Raw genomic sequence first — 19,500 nt, 5'->3', positions numbered from 1 at the left:
CTCAAGTCTTTAATGCAATGAACTCATCAACAGCAGATAACACTTCTCTGAAAATTGTAACTTCTGGAATTCCATTAATTGTAACTCCAGAACTTTTGTGAAAATACAGCACGTAAATGAGCCAAGGAAACTTAAAAACTACATAAATCAATTATAATTAACAGCAAGTTTTCTGACCTTTTAAAGTAAGAAAATATTAGCATTAATGAACTGACCAAGATATTCTTAGAATCAAGGGTCTTTTTAAAAAAACTTCTCAGGTTTGCTAAAAACTGAAGAATTCTTTTTGTTCTACACGTAAGGAGTAACCCTGATCTTATCTGCAAGCCTTTTTAGAATTATGTTCTACATCATGGCCACTTAGAAGACAGCCCTTAATTCCCTATTTCTTCTATATCGTATCAAGGCGATGAATGACAGATGGGGGAAATTTTGGGGTGGATGTTTTTTTTCCTGTTTGTTTTTAAACTTCTATCCTCTTTCCAACTGTGACCACTTACATGCTTTGCATGTAATGCATCTTGAGCTCTTATAAAGCCCCTCTGCTGTAGATGACACCTTCTTCCCAATAAAACAGATCATCAACAGAACATCACATGGGCAGAAACAGCATTCCCTGGTTACAAAACCAAGTGTTTAAAGGTCTGGAACAGGAGACTCTGGGCTGCCCCTGTGACCCTGTGTCATGTTGAGTGCTGCAGCACCAGAGCCCAGGTAGCAACAGATCCCAAGTGCCTCGTCCTACCCAAATCAGACTCCACCATCTGCCCATATCCCCAGACAGCTCCTTGCTCCAGGTCACTCCCTTCTCCTGCCCCCTCATCCAGCTTTTGTGCCCTGTGCATTCCAGGTAGTGCCTCTCTTCCCACCAGGAGAACACTGAGTTCAGCGTTAAGAGGCAGAGCTCCTCACTCAACCTGCACCAAGCCTCACCTGGCTGATTCTGCCACACCTGCATATTACCATGTCCCTGTTTGACAGTGCCTCTGCCTCAGAATAAAGGATTCACAAGAATAAAGCATCTCTACATGATGTGCAATGTATTTTTAATCCTTTTAGAAACTAGCTGAAGTTTAGCAGAATATTCCCAAAATAAATTTGGTCTGATTTAGCTCTTCAGCATGAAAAATGTCCGTGTTAGGCGGCTGCTAACAGCACTAAGCAGTGCCTGATAATGGGAAGCGCTAACTGGAGCTGGCATTATTAGCTCCAGCTTGGTATTCCAAGTTCAGCCAGAGCTATAAATTCCACTGATGGCAAGTAAAAGGCCAAGATGTTCAGACAGACAAAGCAATTCCATGTTCAAATGACACAAAGTAGAAGCAAGTGTGGGCCCCAGAACTCCCAGTCCCCAGAGGGCTCAAGGGACAAGGAGCAATCCAGGGGTCAGCGTGAGCAGGGACAATTTTCCTGTGCATTTGCTGCCACCCCACTGCAGTGACACAGGGTGGGAGCAGGACAAGTGCATCTCCAGGCATGGACCACACTGCAAAGAACTGCTGAAATGTGGAGAGTGAGGTTACTAAATTCCAATAAACTTACGAAAAATATAAAGCTTTTGAATGGGTCCAAAGTCCTGCCCAGTGTAGATGAAGTTACATTATGCTGATACACAGGAAATAGCTGACTGCTTCTACAGGATGAACAATTCACCAGAGGAAAGGAACTTTCAGGAAAAATGATAAATATTGTAATGAGGAAATCCGAGGCACGTATTCACAATGCCACATTCACATCTCACAAATGAACAGAAATTTCTTCATGATCCCCTGGCCACAGAAGCAAGTGAGACACAGACAAATATAAATATATAGGACCTCCCCCCAGGCAGAATAACCACTTGCTGTTTGGGAGAGGAACCAAGAACTTTACTGTCTATCCTTGTAGATAGGACTACAGAACTTTTAACCTCCTTTTACCCCACTCATAGCAGCTACTGAGAGAACACTGTGAACTGTGGGAACTGCTTGAGGAAGGGAGAGAAGACTTCACAAATATTTTATGACAAGCCAGGCACGACGCACGTACTACTGAAAATTACTCTAAGTCATATTTTCCTTTAAGGCCTTCTCTTTTCCTGCAGCAGAAGCCAACATTTTAAATCATCTTTCAACCCAGTTCTTAAGGAGAAATCCCAGACATGAAGGATGTTCACAAAAGGGCCGCAGCGTTACACGACAGCACAACTCCAGCATAAATCTTGCCCCCCTCACATTAGCACAATCATAAAGATTTAAACCCTTTAACTTTTAAACAAAAAGCTGCTATCCAACTATTTGAGGCAAATTGGAATTATTGCATAGAACCTGGAATTTACAGACAGCATTTGCTTCTCTAAGAGACATGGGGCACTTCCCCTGTGCAGCAGCATTAATAAGCTTCAGCAGAGGACAACAAGAGCAGTTTCTCCCCATTCCAACATCCCTGACCAAGAGTTTATTATAACTATGTGTGATATATATATATATTTGAATATTCTGTTCACCACTCCCCTGTGCTTCATCAAGCATCCAGAATTGCTCGTTAGACATTTAGAAATGCCACATACACAACTCACTGGAAATTATGAAAGATGGCACAAAAATTTTGTATCATTCTTCACAAGCTTCAATTAACAAGAACCTTCTGCAAGATCAGTATAAAACATTTTTGAACTTTCTACTACAATTCTCTAAATAAAAGCCCTAGAAAATTTCTGCTTTATCATGCATTTTCCCCTTCTTTAATTCTGGGCAATTTATGTGTCATACTCTGTGCACTCAGGCTTAGAGAAGGCAGTCACTTTTAATTGGTACTGCTGAGCAAGTGCTCTCCAGATGTGAGGATGAGGTCCTCCACATCTATTCCAATGAAGTACTTAGAAATGGGTATTTTGTGTCCTTTAAAATACGTGTATTTGTATTATCAGGATGAAGAGAAGTGCTGGGTATCTTCAGATTTCCACACTGACAGGGGAATCATTGAATCATTACAGCCTGGCTCAGTGCTGGACTCACCAACATGATGTGTACATTCCTTTGCATTTTAGCCCAAGCACAGGAACCCACATTTGTTTTCTGCTTCCACTATAAAGTGACACAAAATCTGGGAAACTTACAGTCACTTAACATCCCTGTGTCACCTCTTCAGCAACTGTACCCCACTCTGTCACTTCTACAAAAGTCCCCTTCTGTCTCTGAATGACACCACCTACAGCAGCTCTATCCTTAGAAATTTCTTATATCACACCTGATGATTCCACTCTTTATAAATTAAGACAGAAAAACTTATTCCGCTGCTAAACAAAAAAGAGTACACCTAAGTATTACTACAACTAAGCACAATGCTATTACCCATCTAGTCCTGCACACAGTCTTCTATACAGAGCTATAAACTATTTTATAATCCACAAGGGAAAATAATAGGAAGAACTTCTTCTCTGAAAAGAAATATTTATAGATATTATAAATAAATAATTTCAGAACAAGGTGAACTTTTTCTGTTAAGAGTTGAATTGAAGGACTATTTGCTATAAGGATACCTAAATGCTTGGTACAATAAATCCCAGGCAGTTAAGCATGACTGTAATTCTATGAAGTTTATTCAGACATGTTTTGTACCTCTACATGGTTAAGGATTTTTATTTTAATTTTTTTTAACCAGTCATGTCCATAAACATCTAACCCAGATACATCTTTCCTCCCTCACCAGTAATAAAATTAATTTTAATACATTTTCTATTTTTTGCATAAAAAATACCTGCATTTACTAGATTGCCTTTTACTAAAATTAACAACAAATTACTAAGTACACTCCATCTAGTTTCCTCATGTCCTACAATATGCACAAAGCAGGAGCTTTATCATACATAATTTTAGAAGTATACAGCCCGGTCTTTACCTGTCTTAGGAAGAAATCTTTAGATTGACCGAAGTTCAGAAAATGCCTCTAAGTATTACCAACACAGATTCCACCTCCAGTTAAATACGAGCACAACTGCATCTATAATTGAATTTATGTATGCATCTATATATAAACTCCAAATCAAATGGTTAGCATGTTAAAAAGAAGCATCATGACAGATATAATTAGTTATTACTCCATTTAACTCCATCAGTAATGTTAAAATCTGGGTCAAGGCAGAATGAAAATGCCACCAAGAGCCTCCTGGTCTGTGAACCTGCCTGAAGCCACCCCTCATTTACACATCAACCCACCACAGTCCTCTACACCCAGAGAAAAAGGGGGATGACAAGAAATGGACTTTAATGCAGATATATTCCTCAGCTCACCCATCTGACAGCACAGGATGGAGCAGAGGGACATGTGCATCCCAAATTTGGTGCTGTGGGTTGGAAAGCTTTACTATGGCATTGTCACTCCGATGTTTGTGGCAAGATGGCATCACACATGCTGATTTAGGCAAGAATGGCACAATCTGGGTACACAGTTTTACTGTGACCTGTAAATTACATAGCCTGGACATTCTCTGCATATTTGAAACAACTCAAATGAATTGGTTACAGAAAGGAAGCATTGAAGCCGTTGCACTGACAATCCCACAGCCATGGAGTGACTCTCCCTTGCTCCAAGAAAACAAGCCTCATAACTTGGGTTAAATACACACTGGCCAAGAGTCATTCCACAAAATTACCAACAGGATACAGCCACAGAAACTCACATACTGCTACTTTTTCTTTCACTTTCAGAATTTTGAAAATGTGAGTAATGCTTCATCAAAAGCAATATGGATTACTCATGGGGATATCAGCCCTCCTGGTCTCATCGGCCTGAACAATAGGAAGAAAAAGTATTTTGAAGTGGAAAAATAAGGGATCCCCAAGAGTCTGCAGGATGCTAATGTACAGCTGATAGTGCAACACAAATATGGCATATGAGCAATAACTGAACAAAAATCACCCCAACTGCACAGTCTCAGAAGGCCCAAAACTGAACCATCTCTGCTGTGGATTTAGACTCAAAAGAAACAATGTTCATGGGCAGAATGTCAAAAGATAGTGGATCTAAATCCCAGCTTTACTTGTTTTATCCTTTTTATGATCTTGAGCTTGTCTATTCTCCATTCTGTATCAGCCTCCCCCTCAAACTCAGATAATAATGCTCAGCCAGTTTTGTCCTGAGCTTTGTTATCAACAGACAAAGTTACAAGCAGTATTATTTATGCTTTCATTGGAAGTATTTAAAGATGAATTAGCAAGAAAAAGCCAACAATTTGCTTCCTTGAATATATTACTGACAAATGTCCCTCAAGATTCTGATCCTCTTCCACAAACAGGAATGTGCTTTGCTGACAGCAGGCACACACAGCAGCTCCTTTTGCATGCACTGCCTGCCATCACTGAGGTGAATCTTCCCCAGCCCTCAGGAGTCACAGAATGATCTCAGCCCTGCACATGGCATGAGCATTTACATTTTATACATTAAAGCAAGCACATAACAGCCTGTGCAGTAATGCACTCGTGCCACTCAGCCAAGTCAGAAGCCAGCTCACGTCATTGTTGTCAGGAGAGCAGGGAATACACCCAAAGAAATCATCCACCCTTTTTTAAAGGCTCAAGAAAGGTCTGGCCCGGTGGTGAGATGTCATTCTAAGTAAGATGGCAAAGCAACCAAGCACTTCAAAGGCCATGAGATAAACCAGAACAAAACATGAAAAGCTGCCTTCTTTCAGGGATCTACCCATTCACCTTACAGACACAAAGACAAAATGTTTTCATCTGTGGCCTGATCAGATTTTTCAGTGTGCTTAACAAAGAAAACAGAACATAATTTGTCACTACTTACACAGACAGACATTACAGGACAGTGTAAACTTCAGTGTAAACTCCATAAACTTCACTGAAAACTACAACTCTAAACATTACTCGCTAATATTCCACCCCCAGGATTTGTTTTATTGTTTTTCCCGGCAACAGCTTTAATTTTTTTAAACATTACTATTAGGACTGCCTGCAGATTTCCCATATGTCTCCCACATATGCCCCATATGTTACCTACAAGTAAATCCCCAACTAGCTTCTATGTGATGCTCTCCTGATTGTACAGCCACAGGTGAATAGTGGGGTTTTTTAAACTGAATTTCAGTCTTTTAATTGAAGCCCCCATGTAACTGTTTCCCTACAACAATTTCCTCCCCCAAATCCTTTCTGATCTTTGCTTTCCTTGCCATGATAATCCATTATGTACTCTCAAACAGATACCTAATTTTATACCCAGATGAATGAAACTTTGCCATACAAGCTGAACTTAATAGAAACAAACAGCTGAAACTGCTCCATACAGCTGTTCAGTTGTTTATTACAATTCTTTGGCATCTGTATGATCCACAACTGATTTATAGGTATATAAATATCTATAACTATATACTGTCTATGGAAGAAAGCATATATTTACACACACACTTCATACTTTGATGAAAATACTGAGGGCCAAGCAGCCATCAGTCCCTGTACACCTGATTAGACACATCTATTGATTTTATTATGACTGCACCAGCTTAATCCACCTACTATGTAATTTATTGATTCGGATTACTTAATGACACATGGCTTACAAAAACTAGTACTTAAGTCAAATATACCTTACATGAAGGAACCCCATTGTTTTATTGCTGACCAGAGCCTATCTAACTACAGGCTGCTGGTAGGAGAGGCAGCCCTGCCCTCTTTGCAGCTTCTTCTCTGCATCCCTCTTCCTCAACACAAAAAACCATTTTTTTCCTGGTAGGATTAGCTTTCAGCTCATCCCACAGCTACACCGTTGCTGGAGTCAACACAAGGGAGGACCCAGAAAGTGAAGCCAGGGACTACAAAGAGAAAAAAGAAACAGCATTCAGATTTTAAACTGATCTAAAATGGCCCTACAATTTCAGTCAACTATAAAACCACTGCCTTGCTACATACAGATATTGGGAGTTACTTTATCAATTGATCAATCAGATGTTCCCACAGTGAGCTCTGCTATCCATAAACTTCAGTCCTGCTTCCACCACCACTGATGGAAAATTTAGGATTCATGTAAACTACTGTCTTCAACTGGATTAATTTAACACTTCGATTTATTAACTGCAAAAACCAGGTTTGAACATTCCATATTGTTTTACAAAGCTCAGGAATATTCTGGCTTTTTCTAAATAAAGTATGTTTTGCAATAAATTATTAGCATTACAACAAAATAAATTATTAGCATTACAACCAGAGTTTCTATGGTCTGGTAAAACAGCAGCACTTTCTCCTTTAACACTACAACTTCAACAGTACAGTCTCACCTTTGTACTGTGAGGGCTGAACACAGTAAGGCAGCAAGAGAGAAGAGAGAGGAGCAGCTCAGGAGATGCTGATCCATTTTCCACAACACAACACCCAGTGCTTTTATTTCTCTAATCAGCAAATCCTGCAGGAAAGCTGGAAGCAGTAAGGAGGAGGAAAAATAAATCCAACAACTCCTCAGGCCTACATCTGATTCTGTACCAGCAAAACTCTTCCAGCTCATTCCAGTTTTATCCATGGGATATTTATTAGCCCTTCTTCCAGCCCAGTGTAACTGCACTTTGTGGCTATGGAAGTATCTTCACTTGTTAACAATTCTGAGACAAACACTACCTGCAACACGTGAACTAAATCAACTTCTGCACTGAACCTTTACTCAACATATGCTAATGCTCACAGAGTTTTGTGGACCTCAAACTGATTTTAGAAAGTATCTCCTTGACAAAAACAACCTTATGGCCTCAGCTGTCATTGATCTCCTAAGTGAAAGCAGTCAAATGTAGCTATTTTAACATTAGAAAATTCACATATTAGAACATAAAATATTTACTGAAAACAATGGTCATTTCTCAGTTTCCTGAAGAATGAAAGATCAACACAATTCAACAATAGGGTGAAAGAAATCATAGCATGTTCTGACTGACAGTGGAGTGTATTTACAAATCCACATATTCAACATAACACTGAGAAAAATCACACTAGGAATGGAAAGGGACAACTGCATTTGCAGCTTTTGTAGAACTTGAATGTACTCAGGATAGGACCAGATCCTGGTAAATCCTGTGGTAAATACGCAAGAGTCAAAGAAGTTTTCCTTACACTTCTTGGACATTGTTATTACAAGCTGTTAAGATAAGTTTCGCAGAAGACTAGTGCAATTCTGGAATTTAGCTAATTTAAATTACACTGCCTATATTTTAATCAAAAACAAGGATTTACACCTCCTGCTAGAAGTATCATCAGAAGCCATGACACCCGGATTTTAACAATTATTTGCAACAAACAGCCAAACCTTTGCTAAACAATAAACTTTTTTAAGAAATGTATAACACAGATACACTGTAAACTAAATAAAAACTTACTAGAAGTACGCCACCGCTGTGGTTTGTCTCTGTTGTGGAACCCAGACCTAAATAAACTGTTAATCACTTAGTGTAAAGGTATGCCAAACATTTCTCAGAACTTTCTTAAGGTCTCAACAAAGAGTCAACCTTTTTTGCAAAATGAGGCCTAGGTTAAATATTTTATTTGGCTCCTCAAGATGGACTGAGAAGTTGGGCACTAGCTCCAGATCAGTTCTTGGACTCACATCAAACATTACCCTGTCATTTATCCAGTCAGTCAAAACAATGTTTTCCATCTAAACCTTTAATGTTTATGTCCTGAAAAACTGCTAATTGAATCCAGTTCTTGAAATCTATTTTTTCATCTATACCATCTAATTTAGAGATACTGAAGAGAAAAGAGAAGCGTTGAACAATGATTGAAGAATTAATCCCATAAACATTCAAGCCAAAACAGAAGACTGCTAGTTTCATAGAGCCAAAGAAAATTAAGATTAAATAGCATTTGTCAGTTTGAGAATAAACTTTTAGAAACACTGGATATACAGATTCTTTTAATTCCAAACAGTTTTAGAACTCAAGAGCCCCCAAACTGCTTTTCCAATCAAAAAGAATAATCAAAACCACACAGAACGCTTACAACTATTCCTAGGCAAGAACTGACAACATGTCAGCTGAATTAATAAAATTCATTGTTTTCCTTAAACATGTAAAGCTTCCTTACAACAAATGACCTTAGGTGAAACAGCTCCCCATTAGCTAAAGCAGAAAATACCTCAAGATGTTCAGCTGGAGACACAGGCCAATGTTTCCTATAAGCTTCCAATAATGGAACTCAGTGCCTGCCAGAGCTGCTAGCCCTGGAACAGTCCTAAAAAGACAATTTTGCCTTCATCCCATGCTCTGCACTTTCCCTTCCCAAAATACAAGATGCCCAAAAAACGTAAAAACATTCCTTAGGGTTGTACCTGCTGCATTTGGGGGCTGACCACAGTGTGTAAAACTACAGCGTGCTTCTGGTCACAATCACACTCCCCTCACCACACTGAGATTGTCACAGGCACAGTTTCATTTTATACTTATTCCTCAGTAAAAATAAAATATAAAATGAATTTGAACACAAAACACAGAGGTGAGAAAGACAAGTCCCTAGACAGTATTTTCCATGATTTTAAATAAGGCTACAGACCATTTTTTATGTTTCAAAGATAAGCAAGTCTGAGCACTCACTGCTCAGGGAAAGAAAGTATTAAAGCATGCATCAATACAGCAATAACCTGAGGAGAAAGCTACAAAACACTCGGTAAAAACAAGGCAGCACTGTTCCATGCAGCAGTCCCAGCTACACTCATTTTAGGAGTTTTACTTCCAAGTGTAATATAGAGACACTCACAAATCTCCATGAAACCTAGATTACAAATCTAGTCCAAGTTATTCCAAAGTAAAACAGAAGCAGATACATTTTACTTTTCCTGTGAAAATAACATACTTGGAAAGATCAGTATGAAAACACCTCTCTTTATTAGGTATTAAACTGGAGATATTTCTCACACACCTAAAGTAAATATAACAACTCTTTTAATATTTTAAAAAATATTTCTTTTGCAAGCTGCTTAGATACACTACATAAAGATAGATATTTACAGTGAAAAGCTATACTCTTCTAATTGCTTACCTTTGTGTACTGATGCTTCAAGACACACAGTGTCATTTATGTGCTGGAGGACTTAACAATACTTTGAAGGAAAGAGCTAGATCCAAGTGTCCTGAATTTTTTTAAAGAAAGCTCAAGCAGAATTGCCAGTATTTTTTTTTCCCCTAAACCTGTTTACCTGGGATTTTATATGGAAAAGGGCATAATTTTAAGTATTTAAGATCAGATTCTTTTCCTTCCCAGCATGCAGGTGAACTACTTTTATGGTATTTTAAAATATCAGAGGTCAAGTGGTCTGGAGGAGGGCAGGACAAGGCACTTCACCCAAGAACTGTGAACAATCACAGAATATGATGAGTTGGAAGGGACCCACCAGGATGATCGAGTCCAGCTCCTGGCCCTGCACAGGACACCCCAAAATCCCTCCCTGTCCCTGAGAATGTTGTCCAAAGGCTCCCTGAGCTCTGCCAGCCTTGGGGCTCTGACCACTGCCCTGGGAGCCCCTCCAGTGCCCAACAGTCTTAGCTGAGGAAATCGCTTAAAAACCCCAACAAAACAACAACAATAAACAAACAAAGAGATCGAAACAAAAAGCGTGTCAGTTTCTTTCGAGTTTACACAGAGAAGACGAAGGGAAAATAAACTGCAAAGTTGGGGTGCGGTGGCTGAAGTTCACCCAGGAGGCTGCGGGGCCCGGGCCGGGCGGGCGGCGGAGCCCGGACACGCCGAGCCCGGGGCCGAGGGGAACCGACGGGAGGGAAGCCTCGCCCTCCCCTTCCCTGCGAGGCCCGAGGGCCCGCTCCGGCCCCAGGTTCAACCTCAACGACACCCGGAGGAGCCGCTCCCGCCCCCCGCCCGCGCTGGCCCCGCGGCCCCGGCCCAGCCTCACCTGTCAGCCGCAGCTTGACGGGCCCGTTCCGCCGGGCCCCCGGGTTGGACATGGCCCCGGCCGGGGCTCCCCCGCCGCTGCTCCGCCAAGGGCTCGGGGGAGGCGCGAATGGAGCCGGGCCGGGCGCTCAGGGCAGCGGCGGCCGCCGAAGGAGGAGGAGAAGGAGGAGAGGCCCGGATGTGCCCAGCGTCGCCATGAGCGGGGCCGGGGCCGCGGAGGAGGAGCGGAGCCTTCCCCGCTTCCCTCCGCTTCCCTCCGCTTCCCCGCCCCCGGGCCCGAGCACAACAAAGCCGGGACGGAGCCGCACGGACGGACGGACGGACGGGCTGGCGGCGGGCTCGGCTCCTCTCCTCTCCCTCCGTCCCTCCCTCCTGCCCCGGGGAGGCCCTGCCCGCCCCCCGCGCCCCGCCTCGGGTCAGCCTCGGGGGGAACGGCGTCAGGTGGCGGCGGCGGCGGCCGGGAGCTCCGGGCCGGGAGGCCGGCAGGAATGGCCGTGTCCTGGGAGGGCTGGAAATGGGGAAGGATGGGGGGAATGGCCGTGTCTGAGGGGAAGCAGGGGACTGGGAAGGATGTGGAGAGTGGCCATGGCCTGGGAGAGCTGGGGATCGCGAAGAATGTGGGTGAATAGCCAAGGTGGGGAGGAGAGGATGGCAGAGAAGTTGTGTGGGGAGTTGGGACAGGAAAACCGAGGGTACAAATGGGAAAAGACATGGCAGGAGAATTCAGAGGCAGGCTGAAATGGGTGGTCCCACTCAGGAGTGCTGCCGATCCATGACAGTATTCCCCATGGACAGGGTGTGACAGACCAGCCCTGGAAACTGTTAAACTTTGGACCAATTTGGTTCTTATCTGCACTGTGTAGAAATCAGCAGTTGAGCTCTGTGAACTGCCATGTGCAGAATAATAATAATTTTTTTTAAGAGCCTTGCATCCATGCCATGTTGCCTAATTTAACTCCCACCCTGTGGGAAAGGTGACCCTTTCCAGAGTTTTCCCAGCTCTGCAACACAAAGTAATAAGCAGCTTTCTGCAGGGCCAGAGAGGCCTCAAGGGTGAGACAAGCTCCCAGAAAAACTACGAATGTTACCACAGTCTAGGTTACTTTAGAAGTTTAAGCTAATACATCACACACCTACTCTTATTAACAACCTTACTAATACTCTACTCCTATGGTCATGTCACTGCTCTGGCTTCTTCCTGCTGAGGTAACCTGTGAAGTATTATCATGTGGGTAGTCAGAGATGAGGATCCAGCTATGGATCCCCAGCATGGGATGAGAAGATGACCTGTGCTTCACTGAGTTCATCCTGTGGCTCCTACACAGCCCAGGAGGTTTTCTCTGCAGTTGCTTGGAGCCGAGCTGTAACCATGTCTTGAATGGTCCCATCCTGACAGAGCTCAGAGTCTGAGCCTCGTTAATTCAAACCTGGGGAGTGCGACTGATTTTTTTTTTTTCCACTGAAGGCCTTGAAGTGCAATGTGGTTCTTAAAGCTTTCCATCCATAAAATGTGACCTCTCCTATGCTGTATGTGGGGATTGACTTCCTCCCAAAGTGTCTGAAGTGCCAGGTGGAGATTTCCAGTGCTTCCTGCAGTGGTGGCACTGCTGTTCCAGTGTCACTTCAGCAGGGAACAGAGGAATCCTGGGGTCCCTTCTTTGGCCAGGGCTGTGCCTGTCCCCTGTGCCATCAGCTGTTTAACACAAAACTAGCAAATGTTAGACACCAACCTCCTTCACAGCACAGGCAGAGCACAAGATAAAGCATAAAACATCTTTCCAGTGCTTTGCCACTGGTTAAAAAGAAGATAATTTGAAACAATTAAAGTCTAAATATCATTTACTACAAAACATGGACAATATACCTATGGATTTTATGACTTTACATTGCACTGAAACAGTTAATAAGCTATTTTGTAAGGGTTATGTAAATTCACGCACACCCCAAAGACATTCCAGGTGTCCTGATTCTTGCATTAAAAAAAAGAGGAAGAAAATTGAACATTTATAATTGAAGGTCATCCTATTAATTTTTCAGTCTGTTAAAAATTCACATACTCTTTTCTCAAACCAAGTATATAATGCAACTGGCTGATGGTTTGCAAATATTGCAACATTACCTGGCCACTGCTAAACTGAACAGGAAAAAAAAACCAAAAAAAACCCCTACTTTTCACATACTTAACATATTTCTAAATTTTTCCTAACATGATGATTATTCATTTCTGGGGTCTTGCAGTGCACTTTGGATCCAACATTCAATAATTCTGATATAATTTGACAAAAGTGCTTAATGTTATATTAAACATAGAATTCTTTCTACATGATCTTTTTCTAATGGATAACTAGTATGTCAGACATTAATTGAAATGCCAATATTTAAAAAACCCTTTGGGATTAAATACACTATTTCATTGTTCAGTAGTTATATGAACATTTTAATTCCTTCATTAAAAGTGTTTTTTAAAGGTCATGAAGCATACTTGGTTTCAAACTGCTTTTCAGAAAGGAACTTGCTGAACTATAAATTTTTCTAAGGTTTTTGGACACGCTGCTCACCTTTCAGTGAAAGCACTGTGATATATTGCAAGTGTTAGAGCATTAACTGACACTGCATTTGGGTCAGCATATAAAATGTACTGTCTGCAGGATGGCTGCTATACTTTTCTTTAATATGTGCCATATTTGATTTTATTTACTTAATTTTTAAACAACCAACATGACTTGAGCACTTTTATAAATACATGCCAAGTACATCACATGGGACAGTCCTGTGTATTCAGCAGGGGGAGAAGAGGGGCTCCAGCTCCCATCAGCCTGGCAGGGCTGGGTCCCAGTTAGGTCTTGTCCCTAAGGTGGGGAGCACGCCCTGGACCAGGCTGCCCTCGGACACACAGAGGCACCAGATGCCAACTGCTGCACCCTCCTTTCTCTCTTTGTCCCAGGGGCACAAGGGCTGTGCCTTGGCTGTCCCACAGCTGTTTGTGTCCTGTCCTATCTCCCAGTTCTGTTGGGAAATGAGGATTTTCACTCACTGTTCCCTTCACTGTGTAGAACTGCAGGAAGGATTTAAGCCGAGTGGCTTCATGAGGGACCAGTGCAAGATCTGCAGGCAGATGAAGGGAAGCCAGGCAGAGCACCGGGAACTGTGGTGGTGTAGGGGAGCAAAGATGCTGGCAGTCCCTGGTGGTAGAAAGTGCTGCTTTCCCAACCAAGAAATCCCACGGGAATGTTATGATCCAGAGGTTCTTGAGCCAGTACTATCCCCCAAATTCTCAAAATATTCTCAGATTAACAGAACTGATGTCTCACTGATCATGCTTTCGCTTTCAGAAGCCAAGATTTTGCAGGAAATTGTATCTTTATACAGTTCCATTTCAGAGGTTTCACTCTGTGCAGGTCTGATCCTGTGAGAGAGACAAGCAAATATCATCAGAGCTGCTGACAAGAGCCCCATGCTCCAGTGCAGGCTGGTATCACTGAACAACACATCCTTTCAAGATGAGATAGCTTGCTGGGATCCGCAGGGATGGGAGTGCCTTGCATCACCCTGCAGATCATTTTGGATGACAGCCTTGCTGCTGGATTTGGGAATCCAATCCAGCCTTCTTCAGCCAGAGCTTCACAGATGAGCCACCCTCTAAAGGATTGGAAGAAATGTGTAGAGAAGGGGCAAGGTCAGGTATCTTTAGGATACCAACAGGGTGAAGAATCCACATGGAGAAAATAATGTAATAGTTGGTATCATTATGATATCATATCAGTGGTATTGGTGTTATATGAGTGACGCTTTTGAAGAAATATTTAGAAATACAAAAATTTCTTCTGTTCTGTGACTACAGAAAAAAGGGCTTTGTTTTCTTGAATTTACCAAGTGGAAGAAGGAGAAGGTTTTTGTTTTACATGTAGTTCTCAAAGGATTTAGTGGTTTTGGATGCCAGGAAATGTGTTCAAACATCTTTAACCAAGTAGTGTTCATTTTCAGAAGAGGATGGTTGTAGTTAATTTTGTAGAGGTGGTGTCCTCCCCATCTTTAGAAATGGAAGACTATACTGGAAACTCATTCCTTGGCATGTGGAATGTGTTCAAAGCAAATCAACATTTAAGAATTACATTCCATTTCTTTCTGTATATAGGTTTAATCATGGCACATTCCTTCAGCAGTAATGAGAGCTGGCTGGTATTATATCACATTCTTTCCCAGTTTCTGTAAGGTATCAAGAAAGCAAGAAAGCTCTGTTACTATTATTACGATTTTGTGACATAATGAAAAGGTTAAAACTATTTTCCTGATACAATTTTTAAAAATAAAGATATTTTAAATTATCTGGATTGTATTTACTTCTACTAGTCATCATTTACTGAACTTCCCAGACCCTAACATGGTTGATTTATAGACACCACCCCTGGAGATCATGGAGTTAAAGATGAGTTGATCAGTGGAGAATTACACCTTCATTTCTTCTTTCTCTGTGATGTATTTATTTCCATTGTATGTGCAACTGATAATGCTAAATTTTGCCACCTAATGCTGTAGTTCTGAGAAATAAAGTACTATAGTAGATTACACCTGGGCAACCCCAAAAATTTTTATATTTATCAGGTTTAATTTAATCTAGAAAGAGATCCATTTAAAATATTTCTGGAAGTCTGTTCCCTTTCTTATCACACCAGTATTTTTTCTTTTTTTTTGGTAAAGCTTTGTTAATGTGACAAAAAAAAAAAAAATTAGAAAAACGAAATTGTGAAGAATAATGAATGTTTCTACCAGCAGTTTTCTCTGCCTCTTTGTTAATTTGCCTGGTTAACTCATACCCTTTCAAAGCATTCATCAACACCTTTGCTTGCAAAGGGCATTGTTCTCCTGGTCTGCCTCTTTGGCACAGGTTTTTCTTCTAAACCTTCCCTAAGCCAATCATAACTTCTTACTGTAGCTAAAGTACTTCCTGAATTCATTGCAGATCCATCACATTTTTTGTCTTGTTCCTGAATGGAATTCTGTCCTCCATGAGGCTTTCTGTTACTTACTGCTCTTCTGTGCTAAAGGAACAAACCCTACTGCAAACCCTACTGCAGCATTTCATACTGCATGTATAAAATGTTTCTGCATTTCAGGAATTAAGATAAGAAACAGAAAATGTCTCTTTGTACAAGATTCCTTTCTGCCCTTTGCAGATTATGAAAATTGTCAGACTGGAGGATTATTTGTTTTGCTGCTGAATGGAACAAACTGCATTAAAGCATTGAGATGCACATGCTTAAATATCTGGTTTTACTCTGTCTCTGTTGCTGCTCGGAGACAAAGAGAGTTAACCCAGCAGAGGACGACAAACCTATCAGAGCTCTTGGATGAAGAAACATGTCTAGACAGGGGCTCTCATTCTCACTAAGGCTCCCTTTGGCATGCAGAGACAATGTTTATGCAAGAGGTCAAGAATCAATCCATTTCTCAAGCTGGAGCTGGAGATGAAGCTTTTCAGGAGAAGAAACTAGGAAGGAAATCTCCACCCATGTGCTGGCTACTGCGAAAGGGGACAGCAGCTTGGAGCAGAGACACTGTGGCCCTCTGAGACAGGATGTGTCTTGGGGAAATGATGTGTCTCTGAAGGGAAATGACTGCAGCTGTGGCTACAAAAAAAATGCATGAGCTTCCATATCACAGGATTTTCCAGTGGTTAGTCACTAAGATAACTTCTAAGTCCATCCATCCAGAACAGATTAGTAACTGATGCACAGATATTCCATGCAGTTCTCTAGCCATGTTATTTCCTCATCATGTCCTGCAGGACAGCCCTATCCTAATGTGACTTTAGCAGAAGAAAAGGGAGATTTTAGAGACAGGCATTGAACATGGAATAAGTAGATGTGTTGTATTTTATTACTAGACAGGGACTGAAATTCACTTTCTGAGAGGGGAAGATCTGTCATGAAAAACCATGTCCTGGTGCCTGGGCAAAATGTTGGAGGCAATACCCATGTGCCAGCCCAGACTGTTGTCTAGCACATGTCACCTCTGTTCTCTGCTGCAGGATGTGCCTCACAGCCCAGAATATAGTGGCAGGTGCTGCACAGCATTTTAAGAGCCTAGCACACAGGACAGAGCCCAGCTTCAGCCTTCAAGCACACTGATGTGTGTTAGGCTTAAAATATATTCCCTGACTTGATTCAAAATCAATAAGACTGCTGACTTGAAGTATAAAATCAGCCTCCAAAAATCTTGGTCCAAAAATAAAGGTCTCTGATTGAAGAATATTTCCTTTATTCTTTCATGATTTCCACTTATTTATCCATAGGACACTATCATTATTATTATTTCTTTTCCAGACTCTTGGACAATTGGCTTTGTCAAGTGCTCTGAGACGTACATGCTAAATATTCTGACTGAAATTAGGAGGTTTCCTGAAAAAACACATGTTCCCTTGTGCAACTGCTCTGTGCAACTTTCTTGTGTTGTGTTGTGAATGAAGCAACTGTAGAGTCTCATCTTTAGATTTCCTTGGCTGATACAAAGCAGGTTCCTAGAAGACCTTACAAGAAGAAGACAGTTGGAAACAGCCTCCTTGGTGTGACATGCATCAAGAACTTAGTTCACTGCTGTGCTACAATGTCTGCCTGAAGATAGTGTCTGATTCAACTTGATACCGTGTGTATCGTCCTAGAGCTCAGACAAATGAAGTGTTTTGAGGAAGAATCAGCCCAAATAAGTATTCAAAGAGTTGAATACTTACAATGCTGCTTTAAACAAGCCACATTGTTTAGCTACTAGAGGAATATCAAACCTTCTCCAATCTTTCTTATTCCCTGTGACCTGGCATCAATTTGAAGTAATTATTTTGTCATCTGCAAAAGGTGAGCTGTAAAATCTCCTCTATTGCAAATCTCTGAGTTTTAATTATGGTGGTGATGCTAAGAGCAGGGTGGCAGTGCTGGGGATGCCAGGGGCTGACTCACCCTCAGCCACTGATGATCAGCAGTGATGCACTGGCAGGTGGTTGCCCTGTTGCATCAGCCCTTGGTCTGCCCAGGTAACACCCAGCTTGCACCACAACCTCTGCTAAATACTTTGGAAGAAGTAACAAATGTTCTGTGATGCTCCTTCCAGCCATGCAGCCATGGAAAGCAGAGAAGCTTTCCCGGCTCTCCAAAAGTCCTGGAACATTGTCTGAGAAACCTTGATAATTTGGCATAATTACCCAGTTCTCACTAGCCATCATGACTTATCCAAACATCCAGAGATTAATGTTCCAAGCTGTACAGAATTCCACATGTCATGGCTTATGATGAGGTATAAGAGGAGCAATTTATCCCATTCTAACCTGTTGCAGGGACTGTGGCTGTTAGAGACAAATGCAGCTACAGATAGGCAAGAGGCTGACAGCAAACTCCTCTCATGTTGGCAGGGAGAGCATCTTGGGGCAGTGTAAGCCACTTAAAACAGCCCTCACCTCATAGTTTTGATTCTCTCTGTTTCTTCAAGCAAGTGGAAGTTTTTCCATGTGTGTCACTCAAGTTACTTCCAAATATTTCTATTCAAGAGGAAAGATTAATTCCAGGAAATGCATCAAGCTATAACAATATTGTCTAGTCCTACAGGTAGTTGAATCTGCCAGGTTCAAACCCAAAAATAGCTCACAAAGCCTTAACCCCATGGGATGATTATTTTCTGCCATGGGGAAGCAGGCAGTAAGTCAGATGAGCTGTCTCAGGCTGTGCAAACCACATCTACTCACAGTTCTGGGAATTGCTGAAAAGAGCCCGGGCTGCCCAGCTTTGGAAACACTCTGCTTTGTCTTACATGAAGTCTGGAGACATTTATAAACATGCTATGTGAAAACTAAATCCATAAAAAAGCTCAGTCATGTCACAAAAGCATTTGCAGGTTCAATAATCTCAACAATCCCTCTTTTTTAAAAGAAATCTTATTCCTAAAACCTTCTGAACTGCAGAAATACCTAACCTATCCACAGGCTGTACTGGCTTTTTTTGTGCTTTCTTTTAACAAAATCACCCACAAGTCCACTGTGAAATCAATTTGAGAGGATTTAAGATAAAGTTATCTCTAAAAATACCTCTAAAATATTTCATTTTAAAAGTAACAAAGCAAGGTTTTATGCCAGATAAGAACAGCACAGATATTTAAGTAGGTTAGTGGGTCTAGTGAAGCGCTAAAAGTAACCTAAAGCAAAATCTGTCACCATGTATCTTGATCATTCCTTTATTCCACTCTTGAAACCTTTAAAATAGAACTGGAGGAAAGGTAGTTTTCTCCTTTTCTTTTTAGCATTAATATTCAGGGGCAACATGTCTAATTAGGCAATGTGTCTAATGAAAGATGGGAGGGCTTGGCTCTTCAGTCAGATACAATCATCCTGCAAGCAGACACATACATCCCCTCTGCGCACATGTTCTCATTCACTGACTGCAAAATTCAGGGTTTTTTGAGCAAATGTCATGTCTCATTTGTCCTGCACAGCACTGCACAGTTTGGTTGCTACAAATTTAACAAACCCTTGGATTACATTGCTAGAAAGATATTATGTTCCAATTTGGGTCTAATACATGGTGGGTTGGCTATGAAGAAGTAAGCTTAATCTTTATTTAAAATGTTTTTTCTGGGTTTTTTGGTT

The 19,500-nt window shown here is 41.5% G+C and overlaps 1 protein-coding gene across 2 annotated transcripts in view; it reads right to left on the bottom strand.

Annotated features, from left to right (window-relative positions):
• SMURF2 (SMAD specific E3 ubiquitin protein ligase 2) overlaps window positions 1-11,274 on the bottom strand; it is a 59,536-nt gene extending 48,262 nt beyond the window's left edge. The window contains exon 1 of one of the 2 annotated variants that reach the window (XM_002194506.7): window positions 10,876-11,274. In XM_002194506.7, coding sequence (XP_002194542.2) covers window positions 10,876-10,927 — 52 coding nt within the window. In that variant the 5' untranslated portion in view covers window positions 10,928-11,274. The remainder of the gene's footprint in view (window positions 1-10,875) is intronic. The other variant, XM_041719853.2, reaches the window with a different exon arrangement.
• Between the last annotated feature and the right edge of the window lie 8,226 nt (window positions 11,275-19,500).

This window comes from Taeniopygia guttata, chromosome 18 (genome assembly GCF_048771995.1).
Source record: "Taeniopygia guttata chromosome 18, bTaeGut7.mat, whole genome shotgun sequence".
Lineage (NCBI taxonomy): Eukaryota > Metazoa > Chordata > Aves > Passeriformes > Estrildidae > Taeniopygia > Taeniopygia guttata.
The sequence above is the reverse complement of the archived record's forward strand: the minus strand, read 5'-3'. Positions and strand labels throughout refer to the sequence as shown.